We start from the raw sequence: 23,460 nt of genomic DNA, 5'->3' as shown, positions 1-23,460 counted from the left end.
ATGTTCAGGCTGCTAGCTCGGGAAAGATATGCAGAGAGAAAACACTACAATCTGGGGTGAGTAATCTGCAAAACGAGATACTCGGGAGAGATATCTCCTTCTGCTTCACCATCAGCCAACTCAATTTGCCTCAAATCGTCTGTTGGTAAATTTGGGAGATAAAGAGAGATTAAATCACCCGAGTTTTGGAGAGTTCCAGCAAGATTAATCTTTTTTAAAATCTGGACCATCTCGAATCTTAGTAAATTTATCCCCTAGAGCGTCCACAAATTTGGCTGCGGGATCCCTGGTTCTGGACCCATACCTGGGAACCCTGTGGTTGTGGCCTAAGGCCATGAGGTCTACCTCTGGAAGTCATCTGTCCAGTAGGCTCTGAAATACTTGTGGATGAAGAGCCCACTCTCCGGCATGTATATCCTGCAGATTTAGAAAGTCCGCTTCCCAAATGAGGACTCCTGGTATGAATACTGTCGAGCTTGCTGGAAGATGGCATTCTGCCCAGACCAGAATGTTTGATACTTCCGCCATGGCCGCCTGACTTCGCGTTGCTCTCTGATGGTTGAGGTAGGCTACTGCGGTGGCATTGTTGGACTATACCTGGACATGGCCTGCCCTTCAGTACATCCTGTGCCTGAACGAGTGCTCTGAACACTGCACGTAGTTCCAGGACGTTTATGGACAGGAGACCTTCCCTGGTCATCCATCTTCCCTGAAATGTGTGCCGACTTGTCACTGTGCCCCATCCGTGAAGGCTGGCATCAGTAATGAAGAGCACCCAATCTGGAATCCAGAATGGGCGGCCCCTGTTCAGATGAAACGTCTGCAACCATGAGAGGTACAGCTGCACCTCTGGAGAAAGACGGATCGTCTGTGACTTTATTGAGTGGTACTCCCCCCGTTCCAGCGGGAGAGAATTAGGTGTTGCAGTGGTCTGGAGTGGAACTGAGCATATTCCACCATGTCGAAGGTGGACACCATAGATCCCAGAACCTGTATCGCTGAGTGAACAGATACTGACTGGTTGTGGAGAAACCTGAAAATCCGCAACTGAAGTGCCACAATCTTGTCTTCTGACATATATATCCTGTGCCAGAGAATCTAAGCATGCACCTAAATGCATGTTGTTCTGGAAGAAGCGACGACTTCTTCCGAATTATGATCCAGCCGTGTCTCTGTAGACAGGCAATCGTCAGAGATGTTGCTGCAACACATGTGGAGATTGTGCCAATTTCATGAGACCGTCCAGGTATGGCAGTATACTGACTCCCTGGTGCCTGAGGCAGGCAGTCATCACTGCCATTATCTTGATAAACATCTGAGGGGCTGTTGACAAACCAAAAGGCAGCATCTGAAATTGGAAATGTTTCTGCAGAACCACAAACCGCAGAAACACAGAAACAGTTGGTGGGACAGTGTAATTGGCACATGCAGATATGCATCCTGAATGTCCAAGGACACCATAAAATGCCCTGGTTCCATTGCCAAAACAATTGACCGAAGGGATTGCATACGGAACCTGGGAAACTGGATAAACATGTTGAGACCCTTTCGATTCAGAATTAGCCGGTGAGATCCATTGGGTTTTTGGATCAAAAATAGGTTGGAATAATAACTCTTTCCAAGTTGATTCACTAGAACCTGGATTGTTACCACTGAAACCAGCAGGGAATGAATGGCCTGCTGGAAGGCCAAGGCCTTTGCAGACTCCGCTGGGGGAGTTGTGCAGAAAAACCTTTGCAGGAAACTACTCCAGAAAGTAGGGCGTACCCTTGAGAGACCATCTCATGAACCCAGGCGTCTGTTGTTGTGAGATGCCAGGTGTACGAAAACTGAAGAAGTCGGCCTCCTACCCTGGGATTCCCCAGTCCGCCACATCAGGCCACGGGTTTATCGCCTGACCTGGAAGCCGGACGTCTGTTTGGCCAAGGTTCCTTAGATTGCAGTCTCCTACGAGAACTAGCTCTAGAGGAAGACTAACCCTTTGCTTTTCCTTGTGGCCGAAAGGCTCGAAAGGACGACTGCCTAGGTCTAGGCGTAGAAATTGAAGGCAGACCAGCCACCTTGGAGGTTGCCACCATAGCTACAATCTTATCCAACTCTGTGCCAAACAGAATGCCTCCCATGAACGGAAGGAATTCCAGGACCCTACATCTGCTTTCCAGACCTTTAACCATAGGGCTCTGCGAGCCAAAACTGAGGCAGCTGATGCCTTAGAGGACAGAATACCGGCGTATAATGCCGCCTCTCCCAAATAGGAGGCTGCCTCCTTAATATAGGAGATACTTGTCAGCTGTTCTCTGGAAGCCTCTGGAAGAGTATTTTCCAGTACCTTTATCCATTTCTCATTGGCCTAAGAAACCTAGGCCATAGCCATGGCCAGCCGGGTAACAGCTCTTGACAGAGAAAAGACCGCCTTGAGACAGGCTTCAAGTCTTCTATCTGTGGAATCCCTAAGGGAGGATGCAGATGGTATGGGCAATCTGGCACTCCTGACCAGATATGCCACATGCGCATCTACCATTGGCGGAACTTCCCACCTAGTGCATTCATCTGGTGGGAGGGGGTATAAGGCTGTAACCTTCTTTGTAACATGGAATCGTCTATCTGGAGAACTCCATACTTCCCCCATAAGTTCAGAGAGGTGCTCAGATTTGGGAAATTCAGCTTTCACAACTTTCCGGAGTTTAAACACTGGAGCCTTTCTTAGCTCTGGCTCCTCATTATCTATGTTTAGCACAGCTTTGACTGCCCTAATCAAGGAGGGGACATCCGCTGTTTTAAAATGGTCCTCCTCTCCCGAGAGAGATTCTTGAGAGGAGCCCTTTATATCCTCACACTCATCAGAAGATGCACCAGAGTTTGCAGGCTGGATGGAGTGATAGGAAGAAGCAGACTGCCTTCTAGTTTTAGGATTTACCGGTCTAGCTGCTTGCTGAAATGCAGCAGGGGATGAAGTTATACTCTGACCCGAGTGAGCATAAACGTCCATCCAGGACAGATGCATAGGAGGCATAAACATAGTAGGTTGTAGCTGCTGAGATAACCAGACTACAACCTGCGCCATGATCTGGGAAAAGTCCAATGGCGTTCCTGCCCAGGAGCTGGTATATTTAACTGATGTGGCACCAGGCCAAGTAGGATATCGAGCTCTATATAACCTGGTCACCTAAGGAGAGGTATACAGGGAGACTGACCAAACCTCCTGAGATCGTAGCCACCGAGAGCACCTGAGAGTGGTCTCTGGCCGTCTCATATACAGTGAGGCTGAAAGGGGGCAACCTAGACGCGGGAAGCCTCGACTCTGGACCAGCGTCTGGGTTAAGGAAGGGGCCGCCAGGGAGAGCGTACCTCCCCCTCTGCTGTATGGATCCACCGGGCACACTGACATATCATGGCCGCCGCCATTTTCACCCCCGGCTGTCAGGATCCCTCATGTCCCGGTTGTCTAGTAGGGGAAGCAGTTCACCTGGCTCCTTACTACAGCGTCCCCAGCAGGTCTCCTCCGCCAGAGGCATGGACTGCCACGTGGTTCCCTGCTGTCAGCACCCACAGGGAGCCATCTTACCTGCATCCCCAATGTTTCCGGCTGCAGTCCTGGGCTCAGTGTAAACGCTACTGACACCCGCAAAAATCACCAGTTTCCTCGCTGGTGTTGCAGCGCCGGCAGAGGTAGACGGAGCAGCAGTACGGGCGTCCAACCAGATGCCTAGTGCTGCTTACTTACACAAAAAAAAACTTGTTTGGGACTGCTGAGGCAGTCCTCCTGTTCAGTAAGGTGCACTCCTGCACACCAAACAAAAAACTAAATGCCTGTAGCCAGGGGCAGGGTATATATGGAGGAGGACCCAATGCATCCTGGGAGCTGAAAGCTTGTAACTGTTTGATGCCTGGACCACTACAACCACGTACCCCAAGGTAATTCCTGTGGACCCTATGAAGAAAAAAGAAAAACTGTTCAAGTGAGTAACTTTAAACAATATGCATAACTCCTTCATAATTCTAGACATAAAGGGGGTACCTTGGTCAGTTAAAATTTATTTTGGTATTCCCACCTTGCTAAAAACATTCACCAGCTCTCCAGCTATGCCCTTGGTTGACATATTACGCAAAGGGTTTGCCTCAGGATATTGAGTAGCATAATACACTATTACGAGGATATACTGATGTCCTCGAGCAGACTAACAAGGGCCCATCCAAATCCATGGCTATCCGGTCAAAGGGGATCTCTATAACAGGCATGGGCACTAGGGGACTCTTGAAATGGAGTCTGGGAGCATGATACTGGCACTCAGGGCAGGAAGAACAAAATGAAGACACATCTTTATACACCCCATGCCAAAATAACCGCTGCAGAACCCTCAGTGTTTTTTTCAGCCCCTAGATGTCCTGCAGTGATGTGACCATGAGCTAGGTCCAACACCGTTCTCTTATATGTCTTGGGAACCACGAGCTGTTCTACCACATCCTCACCCCTTTTTGTCACTTGGTACAAGAGCTCATTGTTAAGGGCCATGTGTGGGTATGTAAGCCTGTTATCCCGGTCTAATGGTTTCCCATTAATAACTTTCACATTTTCTCTGGCTCTTATCAAGGTGGGTTCCCTTAACTGTTCTGATGCAAACAAAACAGATCCTTTCTTACTTCAAGGGGAGGCATCCTTTCAGCACTGTCTACAGTTTATCCTTCCTCTGGAGGAGGTATCTAATTTTGTTCCTCATTATCTATTACTTCCCAAGCCATACTAGCAAAAGGGCAAGGGTCTGAGGGTTTTGGGGTCACCAGGATGGTCTACTGGCTCTATACCATTCACTTCTGTGACCATACAGGATTTCCAAAAATTGAAAAAGTCGCTCCCTATTATAGCATCATGTACTAAGGAAGAGACCATTCCCACAGTAACCATAACTGAACCACAAGGGGTTTCAATATTCACTTCAGCAGTATTATAATAACGGGTGTCACCATGTATGCAAGTTACACCAACAGTTGCTCTCTGGCCCTTTAACGCATTTACCAACCCATCTTTCACAAGTGTGATTACACTTCCTGAGTCTAACAATGCCTTTAACCAGGTAACTTAAATAACAATTTCACACATTTGTTTTTCGGGCTCAGCCAAAGGTGCAACAGTACAGGCTAACCTGGCAAAGTAAGACATTCTGCGACATTAAAAGACAGCATCACATTACATAGGTTCTTGAACAACTGGGCAATTAGCAACATGTCCTGGTATATCACACCTAAAACATTTAATCACATGACTGTCAAGTCTTTTTTTAGGTAGGTGAGATGTCCCTGGCCCATCTTTGGGTAGTCTCTTCATTTTTAAGCTCTTAACCGCCCAGAAACCTTTCCTGATGGGACAGTCTTACTAGGTTTTACCGTAAATCTAGGGGCCGCTGCGGTATAGCCAGTAGTTCCTTTGCCGCCAGACACCTTTCCACCATCTGGTCAGCTGCCTTAGGATCCCTGTGCCTCACCCACTTTGCATAAAGTAGGGACCTCAAGTAACAGTCCATGACAACTCTTTCCACCATCTGGGGTCCAGTTAAGGCCTCTGGTTGTACCCATTTTTTGGTCAGGTGGATGAAGTCGTGCATTTGTGAGTGGGGAGGTTTGTCCATGTAGATGCACAAATTTCGCTGTGATCAACAGTATAACTTCCAGGCGAGTCAGAATTACTGCTTTTAGTTTTTCATAGTCCAAAGCATCTGCCGTGCTTAAGTCAAAATAAACTTTTTGAGGCTCGCAAGAGAGAAAGGGGGCCACTAGCTTTGGGATTTAAATGGCTAGACATTTAATCCAGGAGCCTCAATCCCTACAAAATGGAGCTGAATTTCAAAGATACATCAGTTTCTGGTCACCAACTGCAGATCAGGTTCGGTCAAAGGCTACTGGAATCTCCATTGTCCTAAACTTATATAGCATCCTGCTTGTCATGCCCAGCCAACACTTACTAATATGGGTATACACCTATTTCAAACTAGTCTATTGGTTAACTACTGATTAGGACCCTCTAAAATCAAACGCATGTGTCTCTAGCTAAAGACAACACCTTGGGGATATATGGCCTGTCCGGTTGCTACATTCCTGTAACATTTCATGCCTGATACACCACATAATGCATAAAGACAATAAAATAGACATGGTTGTCAGTAACCATTTTGCTCTCCCATTACACCAGCAAAACAGCCCATTTTTCCTTAGGTCAGCTCTCCCACTCGGCAGTCCTCTCTAGTCAAATACGCCTCCACATCATCAGTCTCTGTAATTTATGGAGCTGGTTTGGACATTTGAGGAAGCATTTCCAGGCCATGCAGCAAGATGCTGCACCAACTCTTTAAGGATCTGACGGTCCTGGTGTTGTTGCCTCTGTATCTCCTCAAACTCTAGTTGATGTTGCCTGGTAGCTTCTTTCTGTACCCTGGTGGCTTCCTGCTGGGCTGCTGTCCCCTGTAGCAAGGCCTTGATAACATCCTCCATGTTGTCGGGTTTTTCCAGCAATTTTGTAGCCACTTTCACCTAGTACATGTATCAGTACTGGTTTCCAGCAAAAAAGAAGGTATGGCCCTTTATCTGAACCGGATTTCACAACTGTGCAAACAGAGCACCACCTGGACTTGTTTCTGTGTTTGAGGCACCACAGCTCCCAGCAGGTGCAATACTCTGTGAAAAAGCCTCTGCCGAGTATCGCACCTGCAGTTTTACTCTGTGCCATATATTTAACTTCAGTCCAAGCAGACACAGACCTGCTTTCTGTAGGGCTCTCAAAGCTGCTGCTCCCTTCACTTATGCGCAGATCATGCCCACATTCTCCACCACGTCAAACGGTGTCAGGGGAACAGGTACCATATCCTGGGGTAGATGGCAGGATACAGCAGCTGAGATATCACACAACAGTCCGTTTTATTAAGGAAAACAGGAAAAAAAAAACCATCAAAATAAATCTTTGCCGTCTGGCGCTAACTATACAAAAAATATTCCTAACGCACTAGAGAAAAAAAACAACAAGAAGTTTTGCCAGGCACAACTCACTGGTTTTCAAAATAGCAGGTTTCTGTCTCATGCAGATGGCATAGTCTCCCCTTTCCCCAGGCAGTGAGAGACAATAATGATAAGGCTGACAGCCTTTTTACTGAGATAGCAGGACCATATAGAAAGCTGTTAGTGGTCATACGGAAAGTGCTGGAGGTTTTTAAAAGGTGTAAAATGGCTGATGTTTACACTTTTCTTTAATGCTTGAAAAATGATTGCATTTCAGCAAATTAAAGTATTTTCAGCATTTTAGTATAAAGAAAAATGTCTGTATAGTAATTTTTCTGTTTTTTTATTTTTACAAATTTGTAAAAATCTGGAATAAAAACACTTACCTCCTATCTGCAAGTTCACCCCCAAATCAATTAACCCATTATTGCATTGTATTTATTTGTTATCATCAGCAAAAACAAGTTTGATAGACGAAATTACGTTGCACAAAAACACGCTAAAAAACAGTGAAATAGCAATCCATGTGAGCTTTTGAGAGAAAATCAGACTTGCCAGGGCCACAGTGATTGCAGTTGCATAACAGATGTGGCACAGAGAATGCTTTTAACTTCCTCTCCAACGGGAGTTATTTTCATAAAGTTGCTCCAGCAGTTAGACAATGATGGTGCTAAACAATGATGGTGTCCTTTGGAATACATGGGATATAGAGCTCCTTACAGCCAGTGTCCGCCAGAGAAATGCATTCCATCTAGGAACTTCTTGCAACTTTATGAAGAACATCCTGTGTTGGAATGTAACAATTGAGAAAATTTACGTAACATTAAAAAATATATAATCAGTGAAGAATTTCAAGGACTTGGCAAGGCAATCATCAGGCGAAGCCACGTTTGACTCGAACTCCCAGGAGTGCCTTTTTTTTTAGCCCCTTTCCCGGCCTTTTCGCAGGTATCAGGAGCATTTATCTCCCCTTAACTGCGGTAGTTGGGGGGGACTAGGTCCATGGAGCCGGGGACCACCTCCTGTTGTCCTGTGGGTTACGCCCAGCAGTAGGAGCGAGAACATAGAGCCGGAGCCCTTCTGCTCCACAAGAGGTTTCTGTCCTCCCTGAGCTTGCCTTAGGACACCTGCGTTACAGTTTGACAGGTGTACTGCCCCAGTCAAACTCCCCACCTGCCACTGTCCCCGCAGTGGGTGCACAGTTGCACTTCCTCCATGCTGCACTTACCCAGCTCTACGGTACAGAGGTCCTCCCTAAGTGAAAATCCCTTTGCTGCCGCATGGGCTGGAAGATGGGGTCCGCACCATCGGGGTTGGAGTGACACAGACCTTGGTATAAAGAGTCTGCACCTCCTGCCTATAGAGTATCTTCTAGGGAAGCCTCTTCTGCTAAGGGTCAGCGTGTAATTATTCTCCAGACGCTCCCACCTCATATTACACTGTACTGTATCATTGCTGACCACCATTTGTAGCCCATTAGTAATGAAAGGAGTGACCTGGTGGACGGTCTGGGAGATTTATAAGTAGGACGAGTGGCTTTCTTTAGCCCTTCCTTAGGAATACTCTGCTCCTCTTATAGCCTCATATCCACTCACCTCCTCTGTTGCTCCCCACACTCTCCCCTCCACCAGTCTGGTTACAGGAGCTCTATTTAGCACACCACTATTTGCTTTGTGGGATACCATCTGCCTTTATCAATATTATTCATAATTTAAGGAGTGCTTGAACAGAATGTGATTATATTTATGACTCTATAAGCAACATCTTGTGGCAAGCCACTGTAATTGCAGTCCTCTTGCTTTCCCTATATCATGTGAACACTACACTTGAAAGTTTGTTCCCTTGATGGCTTTCTAGTGCTTCTACAGGGAGTGGCGGCTGGTGGCACCCAATGCACTTGAAACACCATGTGACATACTACAGCTCTATTATAGGCATTGTTGTCAAGTAACAACACTGTCCTTATTCTGCCTGATGATCCGGATATAGATGGCGCTTGTCTGCATTCTCTCCTTCTGTGCGGAGTCAGCCATCGTGTTGGACCATTGTATCGTGACGGATCTCCTGTATGCTTCAATTTAAGAAAATTGTCTTTGCTTTTATACTAAAAATTTGTCTCTCCACAGTAGGGATATCTTTTCATGAGGTGAAGAAGGCAACAAGGGTCGAAAGGTGTCCCTCAGACCACTGAGAAGCTGCCTTGTACAGATTATTGTGGTTTCTTTACTCCCCCAGATATTCCACCATGTGCGCTTCTTCGGGACCTGCTTCACCAGCTCATTCTTTGACCTCTGAGACCCCACTCAGATACAGTGCCTTGATAAAGTATGCACCCCCGTTTGCATTTTTCATGTTTTGTTGCCTCACAACCTGGAATTAAAATGGATTGTTTGAATGTGTGCATCATTTCATTCACAGAACATGCCTACACCTGTGAAGTTGTTTGTTTTATATTGTGAATCAAACAACATTTAGGACAACATAACAGAAAACTTCAGCATGCATAACTATTCACCCCCGTAAAGTCAGTACTTTGTTGAGCCACCTTTTGTGGCAATTACAGCTGCAAGTACCGTTTGATAAGTCTATGAGCTCTATGAGTGTTGTTTTAGCAGTATGCTTCGGGTCATTGTCCTGCTGGAAGGTGAACCTCCGTCCCAGTCTCAAATCACAGGCAGACTGAAACAGGTTTTGCTCAAGAATATCCCTGTATTTAGCACCATCCATCTTTCACTCGACTCGAATCTGTTTCCCAGTCCCTGCTACTGAAAAACATCCCCACAGCATGATGCTGCCACCACGTTTCACTGTGGGGATGGTGTTCTTGGGTTATGGGATGTGTTGGGTTTGCGCCAGAAATAGCGTTTTCCTTGGTGGCCGAAAAGTAAAATTTTAGTTTCATTTGACCAGAGCACCTTCCCCCATACCTTTGGGGAGTTACCCACATGCCTTTTGGCAAACTCAAATCGTGTTTTCTTATTTTTATCACTAAGTAATGGCTTTTTTCTGGCCACTCTTCCATAAAGCCCAGCTCTATGGAGTGTACGGCTTATTGTGGTCACATGCACAGATACACCAGTCTCTGCTGTGGAACTCTGCAGCTCCTTCAGGGTTACCTTTGGTCTCTGTGCTGCCTCTCTGATTAATGCCCTCCTTGCCCGGTCTGTGAGTTTTGGTGGGCAGCGCTCTCTCGGCAGGTTTGTTGTGGTACCATGTTCTTTCCATTTGATGATGATGGATTTGATGGTGCTCCGGGGGATCATCAAAGACTTGGATATTTTTCTTTATAACTCAACCCATAATTGTACTTCTCAACTTTGTCCCTGACTTGTTTGGAGAGCTCCTTGGTCTTTATGGTGTGATGCCTCTTGCTTAGTGGTGTTGCAGCCTCTGTGGCCTTTCAGAAAAAGTGTGTTTATACTGACAGATCATGTGACACTTAGATTTCACACAGGTGGACTTCATTTCACTAATTATGTGACTTCTGAAGGTAATTGGTTGCACCAGAACTTTTGAGGGGCTTCATAGCAAAGGAGGTGATTACATATGCACATGCCAATTTTCTGAATTTTATTTATAAAGATTATTTTTTATATATATTTTTCTCATTTCACTTCACCAAATTAGACTATTTTGTGGAGATCCATCACGTAAAATTCAGATTAAAAAATAAATTACAGGTTGTAATGCAACAAAAGAGGTAAAAAGCCAAGGGGGTGAATACTTTTGCAAGGCACTGTATACCCATGCCCAAGATGAGCAACGAGATATCCAGAGGGTCCTCCATCTTCTTAAATCCCTCCCTACTAAAGTGGAACTACCTACCAAAGCGGATTTTGAATCTTTGGAGAGTAAACTTCGGGAAGTGGTAAATTCAGAGGTCACTACGCTTAAAACGGAGCTAACCCATTTGGGTTTTCGACCTTGGAAGAACATGGGGAGGCAATTGATGACTTTCAACATGCCCTCGCTGAGGTTATAAAAGAGCAGACTGTGGAGTTACAGAGTCTCCGAGATCATTTGGATGACATCGATAATAGAGGACTTCGCAACAACCAGAGGGTTCGTGGCATCCCGGAAGATATTCCACATCAGGGCCTCCAGGATGTCCTTACGAAGTTCTGTAGTGAAATCCTAGGTCATGATCCTTTAGGAGGTTAGAGAAGCTATTGAGGAATATATTGCTACAAATGATCTGCCCGATACATCTAAGGTTACAATACGGGAAACACACAAATGTGTTCTGTGGAGTAAACTTATTCAGCTTGGAACATATTTTAAAAAGCAATGGCTAGCAACGAGAGAGGCCTTATTGTGGAAGATACACAGACTCTTTTGCACAAGTCCTCTCTGTCTGCGGAGACTCTCCAGTCCCTTACAGATGCTCTCCAGGCCCTTAATATCCTCATGTCTGCTAAGATGAAAATAGACGCAAGGAAGTGCCGTAGGCACCACTTTCTTTGGGGGAACAAACCAAGCAAGATGCTGGCTAGGGCACTTCGTACCCAGCATGCGTCTACATTCATTGCTCAAATAAAATCTCAATCTTCTGTAATTCTACAAGGCATAAAGCCGCAGCCTTTCAGTCATACTACACCAAATTATACAACTTAAAAGGGCTTGAGAGCTGAGGAAGATTTGTCGTCAAGGAGGGATTCAATTAAAGCTTACCTTGAGGAAATTGGGATTCCCCACCCTTTCAGAAACAGATGTAAAGGCTCTTGAGGAGCCATTTACATTATCTAAATTAAGGGGAGCCATTAAATCAACTCCAAATAGTAAGAGTCCGGGCCCAGATGGGTTTTCTATCGCTTACTATAAAACCTTTGGCAACGACCTCTCCCCTCTCTGATGCTCCGGACATTCAATGAGGTCTCGGATCTCTCACCCTTCTTGCTCATATCATGATTATACCAAAGGCAGGGAAGGATCTGATCCTGTGCTCCAGCTACAGACCCATATACCTATTAAATGTAGATTTGAAGCTCTTTGCTAAATTAATGGCTAACCGCCTCAAAATACTTTTTCGTAGCCTGATTGTGAGGCCAAGAATAATACCACAAAGGTTCTAGACCTGATTTATGTGGCTTCCTGCCAACAGATGCTGCCTTTGATAGGGTCGACTGGGATTTCTTGATGGGTGTGCTGGAGAATTTGGGTTTGGGTCAGAGAGGTATCCAGAGAATTCGAGCCCTCCACTCCACCCCAGTTCCGATTTCTAATGGTACCAGTCAGGGCTGCCCCTTATCTACCCTATTAGTTTTGTGTATGGAAGCCTTGGCGAGGGCCTTTCGACGGAACATTAACATAACAGGAGTACCAATGGGTGAAAGGGAATTTAAGATAGACCTTTTGGCTATAGTAACCAACCAATTGGTTTCTGTCCCCAACCTTATTAAAGAGTTTAAACGTTTTGGCTACCGCTCTAATTTTAAAGTGAATTTGTCTAAATCAGTTGCCTTAAATCTTACTGTAGATCAGGCATCTTTGCAATACTTACAATCTATTTCCCAATTTTTGTGGCATCCCACGTAGATTAAATACCTTGTTATTTTACATAGGAACTCCTGCCAGATATTTTCCTCCAATTTTCCTCTCTTGCTTAATAAGCTTAAAACAGACCTTCAAACCTGGCGGACTAAGAGGATCTCATGGACGGGGAGGATTGGAGTGATCAAAATGAATGTACTACCTAGGGTGCTCTATCTTCTGCAAATTTTTCCCATTGCAAAACCATGCTCTTGGTTCACGGAGCTACACCGTGTCATTAGAGCTTCTGTGTGGGCGGGACGTAGCATCTAGGAGGTTTACAACTACCACACTTTCTCTCCTATTATAACGCTGTGCTGCTTACGAGGGTAATGGAATGGTGTAGAATAGATGATAGGAAGCAATGGGTGGATACTGAAGCTGCTTCTTTCCCTACATGGACCCCTGGGTTGCCCTGGCTACATGTTCATGTTCTACCTCGGAAACACCACCCTTTGCAGAGTCCAACTGTTTCTTGCTGGCGGTGTTTACAGACCCAACCACTCTCCTCTCACCTAGCCCTTCTCTTTAACTCCACTATTTGAAAAATCTGGCCTTTCCCCCAGGGATGCCACCTAATTCATTTCAATTAGGACGACTACAAGGGATTTAAGGTGGGCCAATTGCTCGACTCCTCTGGTGTTATAAGTTTTCCCTCTAAACAGACCAAATGGAACCTGCCTAATAGTGAGATTTGGAAATATCTCCAGATTAAGCATTTTCTTCTAGGCTTGGGGTCCATTAATGCCCACTCTGTTTGAAACCATGTGCATGTCCCATTCATATCCTTCACACCCTTTGTCCTTTATTTATACTTATTGATCACCTCTTTTCCACTAGACCTAGATTCCCAAGTGATTGGGAGGCTGATTTGAAGGGTTTGGTCAGAAGAGTATGATTGGCCGGAAATTTTTAGTAATACATTTTCTAGCTTACTTAATATATTAGTGGTGAAAACGCATTATAAAGTTTTATCCCGCTGGTATCATTGTCCCAGTCTATTGGCTAAAATGTATCCTGGGGTCCCTAATACCTGTTGGAGGTGTAATGCAGCCTTGGGTACTCCTCTGCATATTTGGTGGGTGTATCCAATACTGCAACCATTTTGGCGTAAGGTTTTGGCTTCTGAATCTCTTACGAAAACCCCAGACACAATTTAAAAGAACCTTATTATGACATATACTTAGTGCCTCAAAAGCAGTTATTCCAGTCCATTGGAGATCAGTTACCGCCCCCAACATGGCTGAATGGTGTGCACGGCTCGACCACAACATGTCTATGGATGACCTCATACTGCCTCTACCGAATGGCCACCAAGATTTCACAGCGAACTGGTACCCATGGCTACTTTATAAAGAATCTGATCTCTGCAAATCGCTTTGTAGGGGTTTGGAGTAGTTAAGTGGGGAGTGGTTGTTATTCTCCATTGAGGGTATTACACAATGGTGTAACAAGCTACCTTTTTACTTCTAATGTTTTAATGTACATCCTTTCTTCCTGGCAGTGAGGTTCTTTCACTTTTCCGCCTTTCTTCCCCTCTCATCCATTTTTTTTTGCTTTTACTTGACTGTAAATTTTATAAGTGATACATTTTTATTTGTGCGTCTTTATGACACCATGTTAAATGTATGGTATGATTTGTTGTTCTTGTACATGCACTGTCATGTCAATTTATTCTGTGTTGGTAACATATATTGCAAAAAAAACACTACATATAAGTCTTACTAAAATTGCTTATTTTCAATCTTTTTGGCATCATGTGACAAAAGAAGAAAGCTTCAGTTTTAACATAACAGGCAGCCGAAACATGTTGGGGCCCACCTGGGAGACCTCAAACTTTGAAAGTGAATGTGTTTAGATCAAGTCCTACTGTCCAAGTAACATTTTCCTTGATTTGACTGCTATAAACTATAGATAAGTTTTATATTTATTTATACTTTATGAACAGGCATTTTTATGACATATTTAAAATTATGTCTGTGTTTACAGTACTACACTATATTTTGATTATTTTTATATTGAGAACTCATAGGGGTTTTCTGTCTAGGATTTTATTTTCTTTTAATACTAAAGAAGCCACATAAAGATCATACTGATGAGTATATTCTTAACAAGTCCAATGTACATATTTTAAAATTTGAGCACAGGGCCGGATTAAGGTCTGTGGGGGCCCCTATTAAATATGGAGGAAATGGGGTTATGCGCAAAATAGGGACCGTATCGTTCCCTAAGCTTAGCGCTGTTTGTTAAATACTGAAAGGAAGACATAACCCCTTTAGTGAGTCCACATTACACCGCACATACTGCCCGACTCACATTACACCACCTAGTAGTGTCCCTTATTCATGTTATGAAACACAGCAGTGCCCCTTTTACACAATGCCCATGTTAGTGCCCCTTAAACACAATGTCCACAGTAGTAGTGCCCCTAATACAAATAATGCCCACAGTAGTAGTGCCTCTTATACAATGCCCACAGCAGTGGTGTCCCTTATGCAATGCCCCCAGTAAAGGTAGTGCCCCTTATGCAGTGCACCCATTAGTGGTGCCCCTTATGCAGTGCCCCTAGTAGTGGCAGAGCCCATAGTGGTCATGCCCCTTATGCAAAACCCACAGTAGTGGTGCCCTTTATGCAGCTCCTCCTATGCAATGCTCCCATTAGTAGTGCCCCACTAGTAATGCCCCCTGTTGTAATGACCCCAGTAGTAATGCCCCCAGAAGTAGTGCCCACTGTAGTAATGCCCCCAGTAGTGAAGCCGCTTACACGGAAAAAAAACAAAAACCTTACCTTTAGCCCCGCTCCCATGTCCATCTGGCTGGCCGCTCCTCAGAACTATGAGAGAGAAGTCATGACGTCTCTCCCACAGTGCACTGCACACTGTGGGAGCCGGAGCTCTGGTGTGCTGGCGATGCGGGGAGGGAGCCGGGTGCCCGCTGGTAACAAAATCTCAGTGGGCGCCCGAAAAATGGAGCCTCCCTGTTGCGCCAGGGTTGGTTCCGTCTCCCGTTCCCGTTTAACCCCTAGTGGGTGTGGTGGCCCCTTATGTGTGGGGTCCCGAGACAACCGCCCCTGTCGCCTACCCCAATGGCGTTAATCTGGTGCTGTTTGAGTATGATACAGCGATTACATGAACATACTACATTTTGCATAAATAACGCCAATTTTTTGTAGGCTTTTCCACTGTGAGAAAGTGTGTGGAGAAACAAAGATTATAATTGCAAAGCATACATACGCTTCCTATATTTCCGGAAGGTATTCTTACATAACCATGTTATGATGATTATATGAACTTGTTACACTGGGCCTCATTCAGAATTGTATGGCAACCCCATGGTTCATGTACAACTCTGAAGCATGTGCAAGACCTGTAATGCACATATGCAGATCGGTGTCTGCAACGATGGTCGCAGTGCCCTCTAAGCCATAGCATGAATGACATGCAGGAGGGGACGGCGACAGGCTGCGTTCTTGAAAGTGGGAATGTGTAGGCCCTATTTTCTAGGCGTGCAGAGGGTCAGGGTCTGTGACTTCGGGTGCAGATTTTCTGGCCTCTGTGGTGTGATTACATCGGATATTCTGCGTAACCTGATTACTCAGATGTCCAATGATCATGCTAGTGATCCAATGCTGCATCTCCACACGCAGCAGCGGATCACAGAAGCCAGCAGGAGGTGTCTATATATACACAATACGCCTCTTGCAGCTTTTGCATATTGTGATGCAGCGGCTGTGCTACAGCATACATCTCTGCATCAGGCAATTATACTGTATGTGATATACCTTTTGGAAGATTTCCCTAGTGTTAAAAATGTGTGGGAAATTTGAGGATATTGTTGTGTGAGAAGTACTTATTTTTCTCTGGCACTCATTTTGATTCACTAATACAATTTATTTCATTATTATTAATTTATCACTTTGTTCCACTATGCACTCCAATCCCAACTTTTTACATAACATCATTTTACATTAAAGGAGACCCACCAGATTCACAAGTACACATTAAACAAATATCTTCACATATAACAACTACATAAACAAGGTATATTTAATGTTTCAGCTGCACATTTTCACATGATCTACATGGAGTCAGAAATCATCCATGCAGCTACAACTAATCCTAATGCAGGGTACATAGCTGGCAATATATCGTAAGTGCATCAGTGGGTGCGCACACTCGATAGGATAGGTCTGTGGACAAAGTAGTTCAAAGACTGGTTGGGTACGGGGTGTCACCTGTCGATTGGTATCCTAACCCCTCCCTCCCCGCAGTCTAAACATAACCTCCCAGCTAGACTCCCCCCCCCCCCCCCCAGAGCCTGACCTTAACCTCCCCCTCCCCCAGAGCCTGACCTTTACCTACCCCCCCCAGGGCATAACACTAACCACGCTACTTACTTTTGGGATTCTGTTGCCGGTATTCTAAATGCCAGCATTCCACTTGCTATTGACTGCATCCCTTCACAGACAGATCAGGTTAGCCCTGCAGCACATATACAATGCGAATATATCTTAAAGATATATCGGTGCATCTGCATGTGTCTACAGCAAACCTGACGACTCCCGTACACTTGCTGCACTGACACTGACATCTCAACTGGGCGGGCAAATTTAAATGCCTGTCCTGTTGTGATGCCACCCCAGACATATCGAGCAGCCGACTGGTAAGTGAGCAGCCATTGGTAAGCTACACAGTCTGCTGACCGATAAGTTATCTAAATGTGTACCCAGCATAAGTGTTGAAAGTGAGTGCTGCTAATAAACATTGTGACATGAAGTAGTCTAGATTTGTAGGCAGATTTCTGAATGTGAGAAGAATCATCAGCTCATTTTCTGTTATTAATTTATAATGCATTCATTATTTTAGAAGACATAAAAGCAGCAACTTGTTATGTGACCAATAGAAGCCTGGACACTTACGGTTAAACACTACATTGTTGTCTTTAAAATCCTTCCATTGCTGGTGCCACTTAGAATCCTTGTGCAGCACAACTCCCATAGCTTCCCTGAAATACAGAAATCATTAACATGATCAGCATCACCCATTTAATTTTTGACGTTCCCAAGCTATGTAACCCTTAGTAGGAGTTACTAGGATGAGTAAAACATTCGGTATGCATAGTGTAAATTATTTACAGATATATTTAAAGTTATGAGGTAAAATCTGATTAACATAGATGTGTGTTTGAATATATAGCTTAAAAAGTGTTCCCCCACTCCCATATCAGAAGTGTAAAGTAGACACTGGATTAATATTTCCTTACCCATTTCAGGGTGTTTCCACACTAATTGACCACCCCTGCGCATTACATATTATATACACATATATATATATATATATATATATATGCAGTACGTGCAGGGTGGTCAATTAGTGTGGAAACACCCTTGGAATGAGTAAGAAAATATTAATCCAGTGTCTAATTTACACATATGATATGGGAGTGGGGGGAACTTTTTAAGGTTTGTCACCAGTATGGCGGCCATCTTGAAGTCAGCCATCTTGGATGCAACTCAATTTTTTTAATTGGGAGGTTAGTCATGTGACATATCAAACAGATCCAGAATGGCATAAGAAAAACATTGGTGTTCTTTGTTTTCATGTATCTTTAATCATTATCGAATTTAAACAAAGTTTATAGGATATGTTTGAAGTGCTGTCCACCATGTTGCAGTGTTAAGATAATTCTCTTTTTCCATTCCTAATGAACCTTGACCAACATGTCTGGCTGAATCTGAGCACAAGCATCAACAATATGTTGCTGCAGATGATAACGATCTTGTATCTTCACAGCATAAACTCGTTCCTTCAAATAACCCCACATAAAGAAATCCAACAGAGTTAATTCTGGGGATCTTGGTGGCCACTGGACTGGAACTCTACAGCCAATCGACCTATGGGGAAAGTGCACATCAAGATATTCCCTGACAATGAGGTGGGACACCATCTTGTTGGAAGAAATTAAGATATGATCCATCCTCCGATAACAATGAGGGAAAAATCTCTTCATCTGACAACCTCTTGTAATGTGCTGTTGTTCCATCAATGAAGAATGGTCCCACAATATGGGTACTTGACACACCACACCTTACCAACTGTTTTGCCGAGGCTACAACCCTACAGGCATCCATCAAGCAAGGGTTTATCTCTGACCAGTACATGTGGTTCGGTTTGTTTACCTTAACATTGACAAAGAAATTTGCCTCATCATTAAACAATACCTGGTGTGGCAAATGGGGGTTCAGTTGAAGTTGCCGTGTTACCCAGTGTGCAAACTCCACCCGACAGTCTGAGTCACCCTGAGTCATGTGTTGCAACATACAATACAAAGGGATGTGTGTGTCCCAAAACGTTGGAATAAGGTCATGTATTTTTGCCAATACACCACTTAAATTTGTTGCCAAGTCTCCGAGTGCCGCTGCTCGTTAGTATTACCACTATACCTTGTTGATATACAGAGGGCACTGGAGCGTGTGTATTTTTGACAGTGGAGTGCCGGTCTGACTAAGGACTACGCCTATAGTAATGATAAAGTAATGTTGGTATCAGTAAACACAAAAGAAACAAACTAGGGGTTTAGGGTAATTACATACAAGAAATATTGTTTGGCTATGTAATGTGACTGTTTTCTTAAACAATTTGTTAATGAAATGTGCCTAATGATGGAAGAAGAAATAAAACTTACCATTGCATGTACCGTACCCTGGAATATGGTTTAAGTGATGACTAATACACTATGTAGACAAAAGTGATTGGACACCCCAGCGCAAGCGAAACGCATACCATTGCACACGAGTTCCAAATGGCCACTAATGTGGTGGTTTCCACAAGAACACTTCTTAGGGAGGCCCAACCACTTGCAGTTCTACGGAAACAACACATGTTGATATCAGGACAACAATGCCACCTGTCATGTTTCCAGGATGACACTGGACTGGTATACAGAAAATTCGCTAACCAGGATGGATTGGCCAGCTCAGAGTCTAGATCTTAACCCCATTGAGAAATTCTGGGATAATTTGGAGAGACGGGTGCATTCTGTACTTAAGGCAGAATGGCAAAACATACCACCTCCTGTTGGTAAACTGTCCACAAGTTCCTGGACAAGAAGAGTGTCTGCAGTAATCACTGCATGTGATGGTCCAAAGAACTTATGTCAATAAAATCTTGTTGATCTATTTCTGACAGTCTCCAATAACTTGTCTACATACACACAGGCAGGTGTCACATAGCTGTCAAAGTAGAATTACCATCCTACATTGTAAGAGGGTTTTCCCAAGTAGGTCCATTACCAATATTTGGGTGGAGGCACAGATTTATAATGGTACACCACTTAACAGAAGGTTAAGGGTGGGTACATTCTATACACCAAGGTACTTGGTAACCTGGATTAAAGGGGGGTTACAGCTATAACAATGTATACATGTTAAGGTAAACCAAAACAGGAGCGGTTTCATTTGACTAAAGAGTGATTTGAAGGTGAAAAAAAAAATGAAACTCCATAGAAAAAGTGGGCAGTGGGACAGTCCCTAAAAATCACACATTCTGACAGCTTCAAATAGATTGTAGAGTAAAAGCTCAGAAACAATGAGAATAGTCAGGCTAATGCCAAAAGAGATAACATTGTATGTTTTCATCAAGAAAATTCAAAGCATTCTGAAGTTTCTATAGCAGCTTCTTTAAAGTCATGCTGCAATATTTCAGCTGAGAGATTGTGGAGTGCAGTCGGGAGGGAGCAATCAGCTGCCTTAAGCTGGGTACATATTCTTTTAATGCGTTGTTTCAATTGGAAGTCCAGACCACAGTGCCGATATGTGAGCACACAAATTTACAATTGTACATGCGACTGCCAAAATATCGAAAGAAAATGATTGTACCACCATACACACTCTCCCGATTCCAGGCAACACTCACAGGAGATGTACCAGGAAATAACATAATGGGCTGGAACAGGGCGTGATTAGAGAATAAAAACAAACCTCCGGGTAGGAGGACAGAACTAGAGTAGTCGCTGCGCCATTTTCTACTCATGTGTTTTGATGGCTGAATACCTTTGTTTGTTTCAATCCTCATCATGAGTTTGAGAAGGAAGTCCCATGCTTGTATTGTTACTGCTATGGTGACAACAATGTAAGCTATCATGAAGACAAAGAGGAGCAAGAATCTGAGTTACTGGAGGCGAGACACGTTCTCAGATATGGCTTTGGTTCAGGAAATAGGCGAGAACATCCCTGATGAATTCAAGAATTATGGAGTATGGATGGCCTTCTAAGAGCTTCTCCAGCAAGTCGCCCTGCTCCTAGGAAGGGAGGACACCTATATGAGAAGGCTGGTGGCTATGCTATGCTCTCTGGCTACTGGAAAGACACTGGTTGATCTGCGTTACAGCACTGCTATTTTTTCTCAAGCCCTGGGAGAGATCATACCTGAAACCTGTGAGGCCATCGATGAAGTTCTGCAGGAGCAATGCATGATGGTACATATAAATGAACCACACAGTTGTTGAATACATTTTTGTTAATTAAGAATCTACTAACCCTCCCCCTGGATGCACGATTGTTGCTCTTGTATCCTGGGCAACGGTCGTAACGTCTTCCGGCTCTCTAGTTGCCGGGGTAGCCGGTGACGCTGCTTCCGGTTTCCGAGATCGCGGATGGGGACTAGTGTGTGCACACTTCCGGTCTCGCCGTATCTGAACGGCTGGGCACACGCTCTTACAGGTGAGTGTTATTTGCTTGATTATGGCAGGTATAAGTATGATGGCAGTTACTCCTTTGTGTGTCCATGAGGAAGGAGTGTGAATCACGCAGATACAGCTGTCGGGCTGAAGGATGTGCATTCCCCTCTGGATGTCTGCACTGGCAGTTTTTCCACCCTGGCTTATTAATGTTGTAGTATCCTCTCAGTGAGTTACATGAGTGAATGCACTGCTGTATACATTCATGCTGCTATTTTCTATAAAGAATATATTTTGCATGCTGGCTCTCTGATATATATACACATACATACATACATACATACATACAAGGGTGGCACTCCAGATAATCGTACATAAAATGTCCAGGTGCCCTCCAAACAAACAGGTCTGACACCAGTCAGCCCAAATACATTTCCAATGCGGCGGCACTCTGCTCAATGAAGACAACCGGACACAGGGATGTCACCGACGTTTCGGAGCTGTTTATTGCTCCATCATCAAGGTCAAAGTGTATAATACAAATGAACACATATAAATACTTACACTCAACCACGTGTGGTCCACTCCGCCCGGCGTCCGTTATCGGGTCGCCCTGAGGTGACTTCATACTACCTGACCACCATGCCGGCGCCTACTGATTTTGCACCAACACTGGAGGTGAGAGGGACCCCCGCCAGCAGAGTCCCAGTTGCACGGACAACACGCAAAATGGGACCTATGACAAAACACAGACCAATAAGCTGACATACATACATACATACATATATATATATATATATATATATATATACACACACACACACACACATATATATATATATATACACACATACAGTCAGGTGCATAAATATTGGGACATTGACAGACTTTTCATATTTTGGCCTCTATTCACCACCACAACGGCTTTGAAATGAAACAAACAAGATGTGCTTTAACTGCAGACTTTCAGATTTAATTTGAGGGTAATTACATCCAATTCAGGTGAACGGTGTAGGAATTACAACGGTTTCTATATGTGCCTCCCACTTTTTAAGGGGCCAAAAGTAATGGGACTATCAACTCAAAAGCTATTTCATGGACAGGTGTGGGCTATTCCCTCGCTATTTCATTATCAACTAAGCAGGTAAAAGGTCTGGAGTTGATTCTAAGTGTGACATTTGCATTTGGAATCAGTTGCTGTCGATCTCAATATGAGATCCAAAGAGCTGTCACTATCAGTGAAGCAAGCCATCATTAGGCTGAAAAATCAAAACAAACCCATCAGAGAGATAGCAAAAACATTAGGTGTGGCCAAATCAACTGTTTGGAACATTCTTAAAAAGAAAGAAGCCACCGTAGAGCTCAGCAACACAAAAAGACCGGGAAGACCACGGAAAAAAACTGTGGTGGATGACAGAAGAATTATTAACAGTTGGCCAAATCAAGAACACTCTCCAGGAGGTAGGTGTATATGTGTCAAAGTCAACAATCAAGAGAAGACTTCACAAGAGTGAATATACCATTGGTGAGCCACAAAAACAGGAAGACCAGATTAGAGTTTCCCAAACAACATCTAAAAAAGCCATTACAGTTCTGGAACAACATCCTATGGACAGATGAGATAAAGATCAACTTGTACCAGAGTGATGGGAAGAGAAGAGTATGGAGAAGGAAAGGAACTGCTCATGATCCAAAACATACCACCTCATCAGTGAAGAATGGTGGTGGTAGTGTCATGTCGTGGCCATGTATCCCTGCCAATGGAACTGGTTCCCTTGTATTTATTGATGATGTGACTGCTGACAAAAGCAGCAGAATTAATTCTGAAGTGTTTCGGGCAATATTATATGCTCATATTCAGTCAAATGCTTCAGAACTCATTGGACGGCGCTTCACAGTGCAGATGGACAATGACCCGAAGCATACTGCAAAAGCATCCAAAGAGTTTTTTAAGGATAAAAAGTGGAATGTTATGCAATGGCCAAGTCAATCCCCTGACCTGAATCCGATTGAGCATGCATTTCACTTGATGAAGACAAAACTGAAGGGAAAATGCCCCAAGAACTGAAGACATTTGCAGTAGAGGCCTGGCAGAGCATCACCAGGGATGAAACCCAGTGTCTGGTGATGTCTATGCGTTCCAGACTTCAGGCTGTAATTGCCTGCAAAGGATTTGCAACAAAGTATTAAAAAGTGAAAGTCAGATTTAGGATTGTTTAGTTTGTCCCATTACTTTTGGCCCCTTAAAAAGTGGGAAGCACATATAGAAAC

General features: G+C 44.1%; 1 protein-coding gene across 2 annotated transcripts in view; it reads right to left on the bottom strand.

Annotated features, from left to right (window-relative positions):
- The window catches only part of TIMM44 (translocase of inner mitochondrial membrane 44), a 119,563-nt gene that overhangs the window by 42,390 nt on the left and 53,713 nt on the right, over positions 1-23,460 (bottom strand). For both annotated transcript variants that reach the window (XM_088444076.1, XM_088444077.1), the window contains exon 7: positions 17,432-17,517. In XM_088444076.1, the coding sequence (XP_088300202.1) occupies positions 17,432-17,517 (86 nt within the window). The remainder of the gene's footprint in view (positions 1-17,431; positions 17,518-23,460) is intronic.

This window comes from Taudactylus pleione, unplaced genomic scaffold (genome assembly GCF_031769625.1).
Source record: "Taudactylus pleione unplaced genomic scaffold, aTauple2 ptg000347l, whole genome shotgun sequence".
NCBI lineage: Eukaryota > Metazoa > Chordata > Amphibia > Anura > Myobatrachidae > Taudactylus > Taudactylus pleione.
This window is presented reverse-complemented; position numbering and strand designations above follow the sequence as displayed.